Source organism: Elephantulus edwardii, unplaced genomic scaffold, assembly GCF_000299155.1.
Source record: "Elephantulus edwardii isolate Elephantulus edwardi_28Jun2011 unplaced genomic scaffold, EleEdw1.0 scaffold00049, whole genome shotgun sequence".
Taxonomy (NCBI): Eukaryota; Metazoa; Chordata; class Mammalia; order Macroscelidea; family Macroscelididae; genus Elephantulus; species Elephantulus edwardii.
In genome coordinates, this window is record NW_006399799.1 from 1,446,856 (window position 1) to 1,465,892 (window position 19,037).

At 44.4% G+C, this 19,037-nt stretch overlaps 1 protein-coding gene across 1 annotated transcript in view; it reads right to left on the bottom strand.

The window, feature by feature from the left end:
• CSMD2 (CUB and Sushi multiple domains 2) overlaps positions 1-19,037 on the bottom strand; it is a 972,861-nt gene that overhangs the window by 174,538 nt on the left and 779,286 nt on the right. The window contains 3 exon segments of the mRNA XM_006886423.1: positions 1,720-1,907; positions 7,440-7,578; positions 16,201-16,392. Of these exon segments, the coding sequence (XP_006886485.1) occupies positions 1,720-1,907; positions 7,440-7,578; positions 16,201-16,392 (519 nt within the window).

Consider the following 19,037-nt stretch of genomic DNA (forward strand, 5'->3'; position numbering starts at 1 on the left):
ATACGATCAGTATTATTTGCAATTTCATGTGAGATATTGCAGGGGTTGCCAGAAATATTTAATTAAAGGGTACTTTAAAGGGTTGCTGAGGTCTTGCATTATGCAAGTGGGGAATATGAGCCAGAGACTTTTAAATTTTAACTGGTAATGTGCCTTCATTTGTGCCCATAGGTTGATGAAGCCTGGGTGAACTTGGGGTTATGGTCTCAATAACAAAAATTATCATATCCAGAATATCTATAGAGTGTTTAGTATATACTGGGCATTATACTAATATATGCAATATGTATGCATAAAATATCTTTTCATCTTAAGCAACTTTCTGCAACATAATTATTATTACTATCATTTTATAGATGGAGAAATGAGTTTCAGGAGGTAATAACTTGCCAAGCTCACAAATCAAGCAAGAAATGGAGCTAAGATTTGGATAATGGGATCTGGGATAATTAAGGAAGACGAATAGGTCAAAAAGGGACTGACAGAGTAGAAGAAAGTAGAGTGTCTGAGAGCTTGGAACTATTAATAATAATAATCATATTCAACATTATAGAATGCTTGACATGTGCCAGGCATTGTACCAAGAGCTTTAACGCAGGGACTCATTGATCTTTGCCTGCTTATATTAGATAGAAATTATTCTCTCATTTTATAGATGAAAAAAACAGAGGTTAAACAACTTTCCCAAGGTTGCAGAACTGCTACTTGGTGAATATGAGCTTTTAACAAGTTAGAACCACCATTCCTATGAGAGGGATGTCAGTTTCCACACATAAAGGTTTTCTGGAACACAACAAGCCTGTTTATTTGCAATTTGTTGCTGATTGTTCCTGTATTACAACAGGAAAAGTGAATAATTTTGAAAGAAACTGGTTCATTAATCTCAAGATATTTACTATGTGATCCTCAAAGAAAAATTTGTTAGCATCTGCTCTTGATCGCTACCCTTAATCAATCAGCTTTAATGAATTTAAAAGTACAATGGGAGTGAGTGGTTAGAAGAACAGGAAAAACTGATCAGGAGATACTAGCCAGTGTCTAGTTTATGATAAGTTTGCAGGCTATGACCATAGAGTATCCTTGGGACAGAGGCCCAGGTCCTGGAGTTGGACTGACTCTCCACAGAGACACTGAATTACGCAGGGTGGTGGGAGGCTTTGGGATAGAGAGTCTCCAGTGAATGGTCAAGGATGGTTATGTGTAGAAAGAAATCCTGGCTGTGCAACAGTTAAGATACGAGCTGCGAACCCGAAAGGTTGGTGGTTCAAATGTACTCAGTGGATCCATGACAGAAAGAGTTGGCAATCCTCTCCTGTAAAGAGTACACGGTAGAAAACCCCAAGGGAAGTCCTACTCTGTCAAATGCTGTCTAACAGTTACACTATGGAACGGGGTTATCATAGTCAAGTAGAGCTGGAAAGAATGAACCTCAAAGAAAAGAGGAGAGAAGAGGAGCAATGACTCGGAAATAGAAATTGGGCTCAGAGAGAACACCAGTCCCTGTAACTCCCAGCACTGGGGAATAGGGGGGTGACAAAGGAAGCCACCTGGAGGACCCCTGTACCGACGGATCTTCTGGACATAGCAACAGCACCAGCACCGGAACGGGTTCACTGTGACCCAGCCCAGTGCTCTCCCCACTGCTCCGCCCTGACTCCCACCCTCCTCTGCAGCTCTGGCTGACCTTACCCTCCATCCCCTCTGACACTAAGCTCTCACCTGTGTAGTCAATGACGAAGCCAGCATTGCTCACAGATGCGTCACTGCGGAAGGCGAGGAACAGGCTGTTGCTACTGCTCTCAATCCGGCCTGGGAGCTGGGAGCCATAGAAGCTTCCTATGAGGGGGCTGAGAGAGTCCCGTCCGTCGTAGACATGGAGAAAGTCATAACCAGGCTCCAGGTTAAAGCTGCAGAGCAAACACATCCCACCCCACTGAGGTCAAACAAAGGGTCATGCTGGGGCCTAGGCTCAACCAAAATATGAGGCCTCCTAGACAACACCCCATAGGCACTCAGCATCCTGAAGATTTTCTATGGGAGTAGGGGCGGGGTAGAAATGAAGCCCCGATGAACTCCCATCAAGAGAGAAGATGGGTCAGCAAGGCTCGGGGGCAGAGGAGGCAGACTGCAGAGCCAGTGTCCAGAAAGCTGAAGTCTAAAGCCTAATGCCATCTTCCTTTCATGGAAGAAAAAATGAATTGCCAGCTTTAGACACTGAGTCGTCAGCCAAGGCAGGTCCAGAATCCAGTCCTTTTTATGGACTCTTTATACAGTGCTATATTGTGCCTCTCTTTCCAAGCAAGAGTCATCTGTAAAACTATTTCCAGGCAGGGAGAAGAAGTCTTTTACCATAAAGGACCCCCATTTTATTCTCTTGCCCCCTGTCAGTTTTCCAGTGCTCTGCAGGATCTGCTACCACCTTCCTCCTTGCTGCCCACAGTGACACTTCTCTCCTAAAGCTATTTTGACTCTACTGTTGGGGAGTGAGGTGGAGAAATACATTAAAACACACACGCGGGCACTCACACACACACACACACACACACACACAAAAAATGGTGTTTACTTAGCAAACTTACATTAGAGGCTCTGAATGTAATTTATCTCACTGGAATGGCTAGGGAAATATCATTCCTATCATGAAAATGATGGGAAATATCAGTCCCATCATGAAAATGATGGCGAATATCAAGTATTAAAGCTACTGAACTCATATCTCTGGTTAGTAGGAGTAATAAATGAAAATGATGGGAAACACCCAGTATTAGAGCCCTGGTAGTGGGAGTAATAAATTAGTTTAGCCATTTTGGAAAACTGCTTGTCAACATCTACTAAAATCTGAACATACGCCTGCCCTTTGATGCAGTCATTCCACTCTTAGGTAGAGGTCCAACCAAGGCAATTGGTAGCAATCAAGTGTGCAAAATACCAACAGAATAAAAAGAAATCAGTTTGCAAAGATTAGATTTGGGAATCATACTCATTTATAGCCTACCCACAGGCTGGGATGCTCAGATATCCATCTGGCTGGACTGAGAAATAAATGAATGCTCTGCCATTGGGATAAGACATGTGGCAGGGAAAGAGGACACAGCACCTCTAGGAAAAGGTGGGTAAAGCTAGCAGAGTGACAGAATGGGTGTGAGGGCGGGGAGATCAGAGCCAGATATGCATTGACTTCCTCCTCCCTGGTGGGGACCCACTCACACTGGTATCAGCTGTGAGGTCACCTCTTACCCTGAGTGATAGGGTCTTCTTGTCTCATGATCCAGCTTTTACTTGAAGTCATCAAGGAAGGGAGAAGGGTGAGTCAAACTTGGTCATGCACTATGGCTCTGAAAACCACCTGTCTTCTATCTGTCCCTTTCTTCAATGATCAGATTTTAGCTCTGGTGGCCTAGTGGTAAGGAGCCACACTCCCAATCAGAAGGCACATGGTTCTAATCCACCAGCTTCTCCATGGGAGAAAGATTAGTTATCTCCTCCCATGTGATTAACTGTCTCTGAAAACCCCCTGGACGGTCAGCTGTGGGTCAGTTCCGACTCAATAATGCATAACGACACTAACATTCCTCAATATGCCAGCACTAAGCAAAGTTCCAAGGACATGAGGACACCAGCCCTGCATACAAGAGGTTGATGATGCTACAGGAAGGAAAATTAACAAAATAAAATAAAACAGAAAGTCAGTACAAAGCACAGCGGGGACACAAAACTTAAGTTCTTCAGGGGAGGACAGAGTAAAGCTTTCACAAGAAGTCAAGCCTGGAAGATGCTCTGCTCACTGACTGGAAAGGAGAGAAATGTGAGTCACTGTGCAGGGAGAAAGGGGAGCTCTGGGGGCACAGCCCACAGGGAGTTCTGCTTCTGCTGACCTAAAGGGACAAATCTTTGGTGGTGTGACTCCACCAGTGGCTCTGAGGGAGGAAGAGTTACAGCTTCAGAAACCCAAAGGAGGGTAGCTATGAGTTGGAACTGATTTGGTGACAGTGATTTTGAGTGTTTCGATGCAGAAGGGAGCCTGAACAGATCATAAAGACACGAACTAGACTGTGAGACCTTGGACACCACAGCTAGATTGGTCTGCTTGGAGCTTGAGGTTTCAAATGGGAGGGCTGGTGGGAACACAGGGAAATATATAACTAGAGAGGTAATAAGAGGGTGGATTGTTTGTACCGAAACTCAGAAGAATTATATAGGCAAGAGGTAGTCATTTATTTTTTTAAGTAAAGGATTTCTTTGTTTTGATGTCAAAGCATAATTTACATACTATGAAATAATACAAACTATTAAGTTGGTCAGTTTTGACATTTGCATATCAAGACTTGGAATACTAGAAAGTTTTCAGTCACCCCTTCCCAACCGTTCTTCCTAAACTCCAGGATCCACTGCTGGTCTTATTTCTGTCATCATCTGTTAGATTAGCTGATTCTAAAATTTCACTAAGTAGATTCATCTATTATGGCCATTTTTTGTCTGTCTTCTTTTATAAAGACTATTTCTGAGATTCATCCATGCTATTATAAGTATCTGCAGTTCATTTCTTTTTATTTCTGAGGGGGATCATTGCAGGATGATAAAATGGAATATTAGGTGGTTATTTTAGCATTTTGGATTATTTCAGATGGTAAGATCATGCCACCAGCTAACAAATGAACAGACTGACACAGAAAGCAAGTTAGGGGCTAAGAAAACAGGTCGGATGCTATGAAAGTAATTTAGATGGGAAAAAGATATGGGCTTGAACCAAAACAGTATCTAGGATAATGGAGGAGAGTGGGGTATCTGAGGAATGTCAAGGGAGCAGAAACCTCATGTAATGGGCATTGGTTGAATGCAACAGCTAAAAGTAGGAGACGGTGTCATTCTTCAACATCCAAAAGAAAGCTTGCATTGGGGAGTTGTAATATATTTAGCTATGCATAAATTGCATTTCGATTTCTGCAGGCAATAGGAGACTGTTTCTAATAGTTGGATATGGGAACATGAAACTCTGAAACAAGTCAGGACAGGAAGGAGAGTGGAGTCTTTGCTTACCAAAGGACATTGAAACCATAGGAATGAATGAATTTGTCCAGGAAGGAAGTGTGACTGAGAAGAGAATTAGCCCAGGGATGAGGGCAAAGACCATGCAGACATGACAACAATGAATGAATATTTTTTAAAAAAAAGTGAACTGGGGAGGGGGAGGGGAGGAAGAAGGGGTAAAATATGCAACAAAGAATGAATGAAAATATAACTTCTGCTCTCTCGCCCATATGCCAAAGATGCCGAAGGGAAAGAAGGCCAAGGGGAAGAAGGTGGCCCTGACGCCCACCGTGGTCAAGAAGCAGGAGGCCAAGAAGGTAGTGAATCCCCTGTTCAAGAAAAGACCCAAAAACTTTGGCATCAGGCAGGGCATCCAACCCAAAAGGGACCTTACCCACTTCGTCAAATGGCCCCGCTACTTCCGGCTGCAGCGGCAGAGGGCAATCCTCTACAAACGGCTCAAGGTGCCACCCGCCATTAACCAGTTTATCCAGGCCTTGGACTGCCAGACGGCTACTCAGCTGCTGAAGCTGGCCCACAAGTACCAACCAGAGACCAAGAAGGAGAAGAAGCAGAGGCTGTTGGCCCAGGCTGAGAAGAAGGCTGCTGGCAAAGGAGACATCCCCACTAAGAGACCCTGTCCTCCATGCCCGGGTGAATATGGTCACCACTCTGGTGGAGAACAAGAAGGCCCAACTGGTGGCGATTGCACACGACGTGAACCCCGTAGAGCCGGTGGTCTTCCTGTTGGCTTTGTGTCGGAAGATGGGTGTTCCCTACTGCATCATCAAGGGCAAGGCCAGACTGGGCACCTTGTCCAGTGGAAGACCTGCACCACTGTTGCCTTCATGCAGGTGAACTCGGAAGATAAAGGCGCTCTGGCAAAGATGGTAGAAGCCATCAGAACCAATTACAATGACAAGTATGATGAGAGGCAATGTCCTGGGGCCCAAGTCACTGGCCCGCATCGCCAAGTTGGAGAAGGCTAAGGCCAAAGAATTCGCCACCAAACTGGGCTGATGTACACACCGACTCTTCTGTACATAAGAATAAACTTATTCCACTGTCTGCCACTTGGCATTGTTGGTTGAAAAAAAAAATCTAACTTCTCTGTAAACGTTTGTGAAAATCACAATTAAAAGAAAATTTTATTTAAAAAAATAAAGAAAATGTAAGCATGAACCAGGAGAGAGGAACTTCACAAAAACTAAGGGCAGAATGACTGTAAGAGTGAGGGGTATGGTCAAGAAGTAGACTAGGGTAAAACATGGGGAAGCTCTCTTCTGTTTGGCAGTTGAGTTTGTTGTTGACTTTTAACTGAGCAGTTTCCCATGGAACAGTGGAGACAAAACCAAGCGAGATTCCAGTGGTTTGAGAATAAGTTGCAGGCGACCTTAAAGACCTCATGGCTATTGAGATGGGACTGACTGGTAGCTGTGACCCTCCACAGGGTTTCTAAGCTGTAATTCTAAGGCAGCAGAGTGCCCATCTTTCTCCCACAGAGCAGCTGGTGGATTTGAACCACCAGAGAGGCCTGGCCATTGGGCTACAGAGCAACTTCCTGCATACTATGCCACCAGGTGAAGATGGAGATAAAAAGAGCAGAGACAATCCTTTTGAAAAGCTTGCCTATGGAAATGTAGGAGTTAGGACAGTGTCTAGAAGGAGGAATATATGAGAGAAATCGAGCCTGCTTTTATGCTAAGAAGTGTGACAGACTCATAGTTTCAAACGACTTCAAACTGATTCAGTCATGATCAATGAAGCAAAACTGGGATGGACTGAAATTTGCAAAATATTAGTGCCTGGAAAGATAAAATCACAAGTCAAAATCCTGGAAGGGGAAACTCAGAAGATATGTAGGGAGGTAGCCTGATGTGGGAGACTAGATTATTTCCAGGACTGTGGACTCTGGAACACATAAAGAGCAATGAGGCTGACTGCCATCTTTGAGCAGGACATCATTGTCTTGGACTCTACTGGTCAAGAGATTGGACTGTTAAACAATGAGCATGTCATAACACCTGAGTATTCTAAAAAGGAAATGAAAGCTTATAGGAGAAATTAACAAGGTTCTACAGAGGTAAAAAAGAAATAATAATAATAGATATGTCATAAATTATTTCAAAGGATTTAATAGGATAATGTAACTGAAATTATCATGCACAAGTGTTCAAGTCTTTCGTTCATTGGGTTGCTAGGAGTCATCTATGACTCTAAAGCACTTAACAACAATCATGTACAGTACTTAAAACACAGAAAAGACTCAATAAATACTACTAGTTTATTCCCCTCCCACAGAACTGGTACCTGCTCATAGAAGGCTTGTGCACACTTACCTAGAGACCCAGGTCCCGGACCCCCTAGCTGGTCTGAACCCTGTATCTCCCACCCAGGGGAAAGGTACATACATGTTAAATACCAGGGCGATGACGTAGTCTGGTGAGACGGTCACTTTCCAGTCACACTCCTTGCCTGGTGGGTAGGGTTCTGGGTAATTTGGTGACAGAATGACTCCAGATGGTCCTGTCAGGTCTCCCCCACAGGGTGCTGAGGAAAGAGGAAGAGGAGGGTAAGGCTTCCATTTCATCTTGATCATATTTTCATGGGTCCTGGAGACACATAAGAGGAGGTACAGAATCTGACAGACAAGGTTAAAATTTGGTTCTGTCATCTTCTGGTGTGTGACCTTAGGCAATTTACTTAACCTTTCTGGATGTTAGTATCCTTCCTCTACTGTAGAAAAAGATAATAGGAGTTCTTTTTCAAGCTTGTTGCAAAGATTATATGAGATGTTTGTTAAAAGTTTTTGGCATAAATAATCAATGCAGCTTTGTTATTGTTGAACATTGTCATCAAGTCTGAGTCAACTCATAGGTGATACCCCAGCAGGTTTTCAGAGGCTGAAAAATCACACAGGAGCGAAAATGCCCACCATCTTCCTTTGGAATAGCTGGTGTATTGGAACCATCTACTTTAGGTTGGAAGCACAAGCCCCTACCACTAGGCTACCAGAGCTTCCTAATGCAACTACATTTTAGACAAATTAAGTACCTGGTCCTAGTCTTCCCTCCATTGCCATTTCCCCCAGAGAGCTTTGTAAGTATTTACCACTAGTTTCTGTGTACTTGATGTCAGGATCAAGTTCACCTGCCAAGTGCTGCTTGCCTTCTACACTGCCAGTGCTCCTGGCATCTGTCTGGGGCTGCAGACACCTTCCAGTTTTCCAAAAGGCCTTGTCCAAGAGTGTGTACCTCATTTGTATGAAGCTACTACAAATCCCCAATTAGTCCATGGTGTTCTCCTTCCTCTGAGATGACAGGCTTTTCAAGCAGGGAGGGCATGGCTGGCGGACACAGCAAGCTGTCCACCCAGGCACTTCCTGGCCAACCTCCCCCCCACTCTATGGCTGAGGCCATCAGTCAAGGACATAAGGAAGTTGATGGAGTAGGATCTTGGAGGTATATGGAGTCATTAACAGGAAAAGGCAGCTGAGATACATATAGGGATAAACCACATGGCACCATCAAAGGTTGGCAGTGGAGTTGGCAAATGGTGTACATCTGGGGAGCACCAAGAGCCAGACACCCAAGAGGGGACAGCAAATTAAAGATGACATTGAGGTGTGAGCCAAAGAGTATTTCCAAGCATTCTCGGTAAGAGCAGCCAGCTTGCTTGTTGTGGGGCTGCGTTTTACTGCTTCATTCTGTAGCTTTTACTCAAGGCATGGCTTCAAGTGCTGGAGTAAATGGCAGGGCTTAAAGTCAGACTCCAAATAGAGGGATGTGGATGAATGGTCATGAACAGTACTGACCAAGTATAAGGAACACTCAAGGACGTGTAAACACATATATGGTATTTCAATTATGCCTCATAACAACACAAAGTCATGGATTGTTATAATGGAGGAAACTGAGGCTCTGACTGCTGTCACTCTTAGACTCGAAGCCTTAGATTTTCCCATTTCTCTATGTAGTACCAAGAATCTTAGGAGTCACTGGGCATAGATAAGAGTGGCCCTCCCAGTATGCCAGCAAGGGAGAAGTTCTAATTGGAGAAGCATCTACAAGAAGGAAGAAAAGTCTCAATAAATCAGGTCATGCACCTCTTTAAAACAGAGGGTTAGATCAATCGGATGGGTGAGGAGCTTGTGTGACTGGCATCAGACCTGAACTCACCGAAGGAGTGTGCCATCATTTCCTTAATGGCCACAGACAGTAAGGCCACACTATTAGCCCTGCCCAAGACAGTCTAGAGACAGCCCTATGTTGTCAAGGAGAGTAAGAAGTTTGTGTCTTGTCAGAAGTTCCACCTCTTGGTCGGACCTTTGAAAGGAGGCATATGATGTCTCCATTGAGAGAAAAGATTACCTTAATCTGTCTCTTACTCTAAGGAAATTTGATTCTAGGTCTCTGCTCTGGCCCACTCCTTCCCCTATGCCTCCCTATTCCTGAAGGCAAAAAAGGGTAGAAGGATTAATGGAAATGAGAATTATGAGGAGGGAGGGGGAAGAGTGATTTACATTGTGGGTACTGTAATTAAAGTGTAATAGAACAAAATATGTAAGAATCATTGAATAGGAAATAAATTTGTCTTGTAAAGTTTCACTCAAGCCACAGTAAAAAAGTGTGTGTGTGTGTGTATGTGTGTGTGCGTGTGCGTGTAGAGACAGAGAGAGACAGAGAGAGACAGAGAGAGAGAGAGAAAACCCTACAGATTACATAGTCTGATCCACAACTAACCTGGGGGACGGCACAGAATGGGGCAGTGTTTTTTGGTTTTGGTCCCTTGTGCATGGAGTTGGGAGTTAATTCAACACCAGCTAACGATCACAAATGTCTAGCCTAGTGTCTTCCATGAAGGTGACACTCAATAAATATTTGTTTTCTTCCTCCCTGTAATGAAGGGTTCAAGGCCAGGTAGACCCAGTCATGGCAGGCTGCCAAGAGAGCTGGAAATTAGGGGCTTGTCACAGGGATTTTCAGTCTGTTTGAGAGAAGAGGCAGAGACATTTATTTTGTTGACTGAGGAACATTTCCCAAAGCTGAGGGTAGAAGAATGGGTAATGAAAGCTGCATTAACCTCCCTGCCCTGCTTGCTGCACAGTTATTGCTCTCAGCGGCTTCACTGGGTGAAATCCTTTCCCATCTGGGCTGGGCACGTCTCGGCACCTGCGTCACTATAAGGCAGGCTAAGGGCCCACAGCCCAGAGAGCTGTGGGCTTAGACGGGGCCTCAGAGGTCACCACCTCTTTCTCACCTAGACCTCCCCAGAATTCTTTTGTTCAGAGGAATTCTACTCAGGGCAGTGAGCCCAAAGACTTGAAAAAGGGGGGTGGGAAAAGAGAGGCAGAGAAGGAGAAAGGTAGGAGAGAGGAGGGGAACTGGAATTTCTTGTGTTTAGAGTTAGGTGTTTTCCTCACCGTAAGACTCTGTTGCTGTTGTTCGGTGCCATCAAGTCACTTCTTACTCAGTGACCTTAGTCACACTGCCCAGTTCTGTGACAGCCTCACAGTCACCGCTATTTCAGCCTATTATTGTGGTCACGCTGGCTGAACGTCTTTCTCTTTGTCACTGACTCTCTGCCTTATCAAGCCTATTGTCTTCCTCCAGGGACTAACCCCTGCCAGTAACCTATTTAAAGTACTTGAAGGGAAGCCTCACCGTCTTTATTTCTAAGAATCATTCTTCAGGAACTAATATATTTACCCCTACTGTAAGCGATCTCTGATAGCCAAGTGGCAAGGAGCTGCACTACAATCCCAAAGGTACATGGTTCAAGGCCACTAGCTGCTCCATTGGAGAAGGACGGGAATCTCCTCTGTCTTTGAAAGTCTGCTGGAGTGTCAGCTATGAGTCAGTTCCTGTCTATTACACAACAACAACATGCAGACGTCCATATAGTAGGGTTAAGTAGCAGTAGCCACAGGGGCTATTCCTTGGAGAGAGATATGACGCTTAGAAAGTAGAGCCTCAGCGAAGGACAGGAAGACCGTTGGCCAGGTGGATTGACACCGTGACTGCCGCAATGTGCAGGAAGTGTGAGGATGGCGCAGGATAGGGTCACCATGGGTCTTACTCTGCTCAACAACACCTAACAACAACAAATGGATTGTTGTTGTTGCATGCTGTCAAGGTGGAACTGACCCATACCTGGGGTTTCAGAGACAGTAATTCACACAGGAGCTCTGGCGGCTTAGGGGTAAGAAGCTGCACTACAATCCTGAAGGTATGCGATTCAAATGTACTAGCAGTTCTAAGGGAGAAGAATGGGTAATCTCCTGTGCAATTAAACTGCCTCTGAAAACCTCTGAAAAGAAGGTCAGCTACAGGTCAGTTCTGACTCAATGGTACACAACAAAGAAAACAACATATGGATGAGGAAAACAAGTCAGAAAGCCAAAAATTTCCAAAGGTCTTTGATAGTAAAAGGAAGTTCCAGGAACCAATACCTGTATCCCCTCCTACCAAAGATCACTAGGAACTTCTGATTCCACCTTGTGGTGGCCCTATGTGTGTCCCAGGAGACTTGTGCTTTAAAGGATTTCAATGGCTTGCTTCTCAAAAGTAGAGCTTTAGGTCTTTCTTCTAGGTTGTCTTTGGGTGGGGCTGAATCACCAACATTCTGGTTATCAGCTCTATGGGTTAAATATTTAATCACCTAAGTCAATATCCCATTGTCTTTTCTATATATACATCATTAAGAACTGGGAATCCCTGGACGACACAAAGCAGTTACGTGATCACCTATGGACAAAACGGTTTTAATTTACCCAGAGGAACCTTGAAGAAAGGTCTGTGGTCTTCTGAATACTCAGGCATTGAACATCTCATGGAACAGTTCTACTCTGAAATATTTGGGGTTACTAAAAGACGTATTGTGATGGGAAAGTCTGCTGTTAGGGACCTCTCCAAAGTACTAAAGAGCAATGGTGTCTCTCTGGAGACTAAGGTGCGTCTGATACAGGCCATGGTCTTTGCAATCACTTGTTATGCATCAGAGAGTTGGACAATGACTACGGAGGATAGAAGGAGAATTGATGCCTTTGAGCTGTGGTGCTGGGGAAGAGTACCGAGGGTACCATGGACTGCCAAGAAAACAGATTCACCCTGGAGAGGGTTAAACCAGGTGGCTCCTTGGAGGCAAGGATTCTGAGGCTCCGTCTAACATACTTTGGACATGTTGTAAGGAAGGACTGGTCCTTGGAGAGGGACATCATGCTTGGTAGGGTGGATGGACAGCGCAGGATGGGAAGGCCCTCTATGAGGTGGATTGATTCAGTGACTGGGGTAATCGGGATGGGTGTGTCAGAGGCAATGAGATTGGCACAGGATAGAGCAGGGTTTAGGGCTGTTGTACATAGTGTCGCTATGAGTCGCAAGTGGCTCGATGGCACATCATAACAACAACAACAAAAACAACTAGGAGTTAGAACGGACTTGATGGCAATTGGTTAGTCAAGGGCATGGATCTTCCACTGCCACATACATCAGGTGTCTCCTAATCATCACACCTAAGGGCAGGATTTAGCGTCTCAGTGTCCAAGTTGTGAATGGCAAGGCCAATCCTCAGGCACTGTGTGAACTGAGGTGCAGGGGACTCCTGTGTGGGAGATGGTGCAGGGCACAGCCAGAGACACTCTGGCTGGAGAATGTCCTGGGATGTCTCTGGAGCCCATTGCAGCATGGGAAGAAGCACAAGAGGCAGGACCATGAAAGGCTTGGCATTCAGACCAGCTTTGGCATCACTCTTGGCTCTGCCAGGCACTAGCTTTGTCATTTGGGCCAAGATATTCACCTTGCCCTAAGCTTTGATTTCCTCAGCTGTAAGAGGAGAAAATATAAAAATTTCTAGTTTCAGAAAATTGTGGGAAAAGGCAGATGAGGTTATGGAAGGAAATATCCAGGATGGGGTTGGCCCAAAGTAACAATTCAATGACTCTTGTTTCTATTCTCTCCTCTTTTAATCCTCAATGTTGAAATGAGAGAGAAATGAGCTCATTGCCTTGCCTGAGAAAAAGAGCTCCATGGAAGTGTGCACCTGGAATGTTTGTTTTAATTTTACCTTTTTTCTCGTCTTCTTGGTTTTTCAAGCTCCCTTCTCTGGGGTGCACGATTATTGAGGGCCTATGCATTGCATGCTTCCATTGTCCATAAGGTTTTCAAAGACCTATTATTTCAGAAGCGGATGGTCAGCCTTGCTCCTAATTATGCATTTGCCTGGAAGCTTGGCTGAAAACTGGCCACCTCACGTGAACCAGCAACATCATGATAGATAGAAAAAAGATTAAAGTCAAACATCTCATTTTAGTTGGAGCAACAATCAACTCCTATGGCAGCAGCAGTCAAGAAATCAAATGATGTGTTTCGCTGGGGAAACGTGCTGTCAAGGACATTTCTAAAGTTCTAAAGAGCAAGCGTGTCAGTTTAAATACTTCTTGTTGTTAGGTACTGTTAAGTTGAATTCAGATACAACCCATAGAGACCCTATGAACAACATATCTGAACCCCGTCCTATCCTGTGCCACCCTCATACTTCCTGACACACTAGATCCCATTGCAGCAGTCACTGTGTTAATCCATTAAGTTGAGGGGCTTCCTGTCCTTCACTGACCTTTCCAAGCTTGATGTGTCTCTTCAAGGATACTCCAAGACATATTTGTTTGTTCTTTTGACAGTCCATGAGATATTCAGTACTCTTCTCCAACACCATAGCTCAAAGGCATTGACTTTGCTGTCATATCATATGACATGATAGGAAGTGATAAGCAAGACCATGGCCCGAAGAAGATGCACCTTAGTCCTCAAACTGACATCATTGCTCCTCAGTGATTTGGAGAGGTCCTGAGCACAGACTTTTCTAAAGCAATAGGCCTTAAACTGGATAAGGTGGTCCTTTTCCAAGCCATGGTCTTTCCAATTGCTTTCTACATATCTGAAAATTGGACAATGAATAAAGAAGATAAAAGAAGAAGCAGTGCCTTTGAATTGTGGTGTTGGCAAAGAGTACTGAATATCTCATGGGCTGTCAAAAGAGCAAACAAAACTGTCTTGAAGGAAGTCCAACCAGAGTGGTCCTTAGAGGCAAAGATGGTAAAACTTCATCTTGCTTATTTTGGGCATATTCTCAGAAGAAACCAGTCTTTGGAGACATCATGCTAGGAAGGGTGAAGGGTCAGAAGTGTCAGAGAAAGGAAGACCCTCAACAAGGTGGACTGACACAGTGACTACCTTGACAACAACAAAGACCATGAGGATAGTGGAGGACAGAGCAAGGTCCAGATCTGTTGTTCATTAGGTCACTATGAGTCACAGTCAATTTGATGTCACCTAACAACAACACTGGGCAAGTTTACAGTCATGAACTGCTACAAATTATTGCAAGCAATGAGGCCAGTCTGAGGACTAGGGTGTTTCTGATACAGGCCATGGTCTTGCGGGTCACTTGCTATGCATCTGAGCTCTGGACAATGAATAAGGATCACAGGAGAAGAAGTGATGCTGTTGAGCTATGTTTTTGGAGTAGAGTACTACCAAAAGAACATGCCTTAGAGAAAGTGCAGCCAGAGTACTCGTTGGAGGCAAATATGATAAAGCTTTACCTCACACACCTTGGGCATGTTACTAGGAGAGGCTATGGACATCATGCTTGGAAAGGCAGAGAGTTGGTGAGGGAGAAGAAGACCCTCAACCAGGTGGATTGACACAGTGACTGCTGCAATGGGCTCTAGTGTGTCAGGAAGTGCGAGGATGGCACAGGAAGGGTCAGTGCTCGTATCTATCAATGCTATGGGTTGTACTCAACTCAAACACCTAACAACAACAATAACATGTATTATAGGAGCTCTGGTTGTCCATTGGACAGGGAGTTGTGCTCTAACCTGAAGATGGCACCTCTCTTGTGGTTGGCATCCACCAGTAGCTCCACACAAGAAAGAAAGTCAATCTCCTCAAATGTGACTTGTTATCATGTGCCATCAAGTCACCTGTGACTTACAGTGAACCTATATACAACAGTTCTGACCCTGTCCTATCCTGAGCCAGTCTCACAGATGCTGACAAACCTAATCCCATTGCACCAGTTATCATGTCAATCCATCTCATGCGGGGTCTGCCTCTCCTCTCCCCTTCAAGTACCATGTCCTTTTCCAAGGATTGGTCCCGTCTTGGCCACATGCCCAAAGTACGTGAGATGGAGCTTTAAAGACAGACACTAAAACCCCACTGGAGGGTCAGCATCAGTCAGTCCTGACACCAGAGCAATGAGAATTATGAAAGAGAATGTCTAGTTAAGAAAAAAAAAAGAGAGAGAGAATGTAACTCTACTATCTTGAGCAGGCCTCTGAGCCTCTATTTCTTCATCTGTCAAATGGGAATATTTGAAAACTAAGGACAGATCTAGACAATCAAATCTCAATTAATCAAGAATTTCTTTGAGAGAAAGAGCAAATCTCTTTGAATGACACCCAGGAGTCTGCACGCACCTGCTAGTACTTCAGGCAATAGGAGTCATTTGGGAATTTGCTGACCCTTATTGCAATTCCCTCCTGGTGCAGGCAGTTAATGCACTCAGCTTCTAAATAAATGGTTGGAGGCACTTTTGTAAGAAAGGACTGACAGTTTACCCTATTTTTTCAACCCCCAATACACCCTTCCCCCCACCGTCATATACAGTGCCCAGAAAACACTAACATTGGAGGAGATTACATGATTTGTAGGAAATAGTACAGCACTTTGGCTATTTGAGAAAAATGATGGCACTTGTGAAAATCTGCCGTTGAAAAACCCTCTAGAGTCTAGGTGTACTTAGGCACACGTCAGGCAGCCATGAGTCAGAACTGACTTGAGGGTGATTGGATGGAGTTTACATTTCCTCTCTGAGGTGACCCCTTAGATTCCTGCCAACCTAGACAGCCTGAATCAGAGGGGAAAGGGACAGACATGCTTCCCTTAGACTTCTTCAAGATCATTTGGTAGAGTGAAGAACTGTGTGTGTGATACAAACATGCACCTGTGTGTACATGCAAAGAAGGATAAGATCTGAGCCATCTGCAATGGTTAGCTCTTTATATTCCCTTGACCTAGACTCAAGATGTAGCTGCTACGTAGGTAGAGGAGTGTGGAGCACACGATTGGTGGGGACAGAAGGAGTTCCTCCGCGGCTACACTGTACCGATGCACGTTGGCGGGCTGGGCTGCCAGAAGAACCTGTTCTCAATCTTCACACAGCTGATCTCCGCACTTCCCTGCAGCGCATAGCCAGGGTCACATTGGAACACTGTGGAGTCACCGGCTTCCCAACTGTCACCACTCCGACTCCCATTCTGTGGGACTCCCGGATCATTGCAGGATGTTGCTGTGGACACTGGGATGAGAAAACAAAAGAGAAAGTGAGGGGTCTTAGGAGTCAGCCAGACAGCGGGGCTCTCGGCTCAGCACCATCACAGACATGACCATTTCTGCTAACAGTGACATCACCATGACCACTGTTATTGTCTCCATGCCACTGTCATCATCTGCATGCTGCCACACTCATCTCCATAACCCTGTCATCTCCATGCCATCACAACATCCCCAGAGTACCACCCTCATTCTCCACACCACCACCATCAGCTCCACGCCACCATCAACTTCATACTCCCACCTTGTCTCCATACCACTGCCATCATCTCCTTACTGTCACTGTCTCCATCACTGCCTTTGTTTCCATGTCACCACTATCACAGACACACCACTGCCATCAGCTGCTGCAGTAGTGCCACACTCGATCCTCACTGTCGTTCCAGACACTAGCTTAACCACCACGTGTGATCATGATGTCACTGTCACCAGCATCACCACACGCATTTCATGCAAATTTTCACCATTGCCACCAACAGCCTGCCATGAAATATGGTAAGTCAATTGTGATGGCACTGTTATGATTGCAGAACTGAGTTCAATTTGATTTGAGAATACAAGTGCTATTACATAGACAAAGCTTTGCAATTTCACATAATGTAACAAACATTATCAGTATATGGGAGTGACAAGATAATTACACATAAATGCAATGTATTCAGTCAGAAGAGTTTGCAAAGGAGTTGGAAGCCAGTTTGCCTGAATCCTGAGCAGTGGTTATGGGACAGGAGGGAGTTGCTGAAATTGTGTGAAGACCATGCTCTCTTTTGCAAGGAAAGCAACCAAGGACCAACCCCCTCTAGACTATGCTCAGAGATCAGATGTTTGTAGCAAGTAGCAAAGTACAGTTCAAAACAAACAAGTGATTGAGATGTAAAAAAATAAAGAAATAAAATCTCCAAACTCAGCAATATGAGAGATGTTTATAATCATATACTTAGTCTAGAGCAGGTGTTTTTAAACACTGAATGAATAAAATGGTGAAAAGAAGGAGTAAAAGAAACAGTGAATGAATGAATGAATGAATGAATGAATAAACAAATGCAGCAAGTGGAACCACATCTCAGGGACTGGGATCAAAGAAGAGTCCAGAAAAGGGGTTCTGAGACAGCTGGAATTACCCCAGCGCCCTCTACTAACTGGAGCTGGCAGCAGGGCTTGGTGCCCATCTGCACCATCATCAGCAAAATATGATTGGCCGACCCCCAGGGCAGCAGGTTCTGGAGGCCACATTACAAGTGAGGCTCAGTTGCTCAGAGGATGGATTTTTTTTCTAAAAAAAAAAAATGGGAAAACTATTCTGACTCTAAAACAGATCAATTTATTATATAGTAGAATGTATGATTCACATTAGTTTGTAAGTGAAAACATAAAGGTGCAAAGAATATTTTGTGCACAAAATAATGTTGACATTGAAGTTTGGGTGGGTGAGCCTAGAGTTACCAACATCTAATGCCTTATCTCCAATAACATCTTAAGATAGTATATGCTGAACCTCAGCCCACTCCCTAATCTGATGCTGTGCCTGTTTTGGTAAGTAAAATTTCAGCAGAGCACAGTCATGCTCACTCTTTTATCATCTATAGCTGCACTCATGCTATGATGTTGTTATGTGTCATCAAGTCGAGCATGACTCATAGCGACCCTATGAAAAAAAGAGTTGAACCCTGTTCTATCCCGTGCCATCCTCATACTTCCTGACCCCCAAGAACCCACTGTGGCAGTCACCACATCAATCCACCTGGTTAAGACCCTTCACCCTTCCCAGCATCATGTCATTCTCTAAAGAATAGCCCTTCTTAGCTACACATCCAAAGTGTATTATGTTATGGTGAAGCTGATCATTCTTGCCTCCAAAGAACACTCCAGTCGCACCATCTCCAAGATATATTTATTTCTTCTCTTGGCCATCCATGGGATGGTTGGTGCTCTTCTCCATTACCACAGTTCAAAGGCATCAATTCTTATTCTGTCATCGTTATTCACTGTTCAGCTCTGAGATGCATAGCAAGTGACTGGAAAGACTATGGTCTGAATCAAATGCACCTTAGTTTGAGGACATCATTACTCCCCAATAATTTGGAGAGGTCCCTAACTGCTGATTTTCCCAGTGCAATGCATCTCCTTATTTCCTGACTGCTGGTACTAAGGATGTTAACTGTGGATCCAAGCAAGATGAAGCTGTTGACAGTTTCAATCTCTTCTCCATCCATCATGATGTTGCCTTATCGGTCCAGTGGTAAGAATCTTTGTTTTCTTGACACTGAGATGCAATCCATACCGCAGGTTGCATTCCTTGATCTTCTGCAACAAGTGCTTCAAGTCCTCCTCATTTTCAGCAAGCAAAATTGTGTCATCTGCATAATGCAGGTTATTGGAGGGTTAATCTCTCTCTAATTCTGATGACACACTCCTCTTTCTTGAGTCCAGCTTCTTAAATAATTTGCTCAGCATACAGAACAATGGGTATGGAGAGAGAATACAACTCTGACACACTTTATTTTAAACCATGCAGCGTTTCCCTGCTTTGTTCTATAGGTTCTATAGGTTTTGCATGGGCACAACGGAACGCTCTGGGACTCCCATTCTTCTCAATGTCAGCAGAAAGGA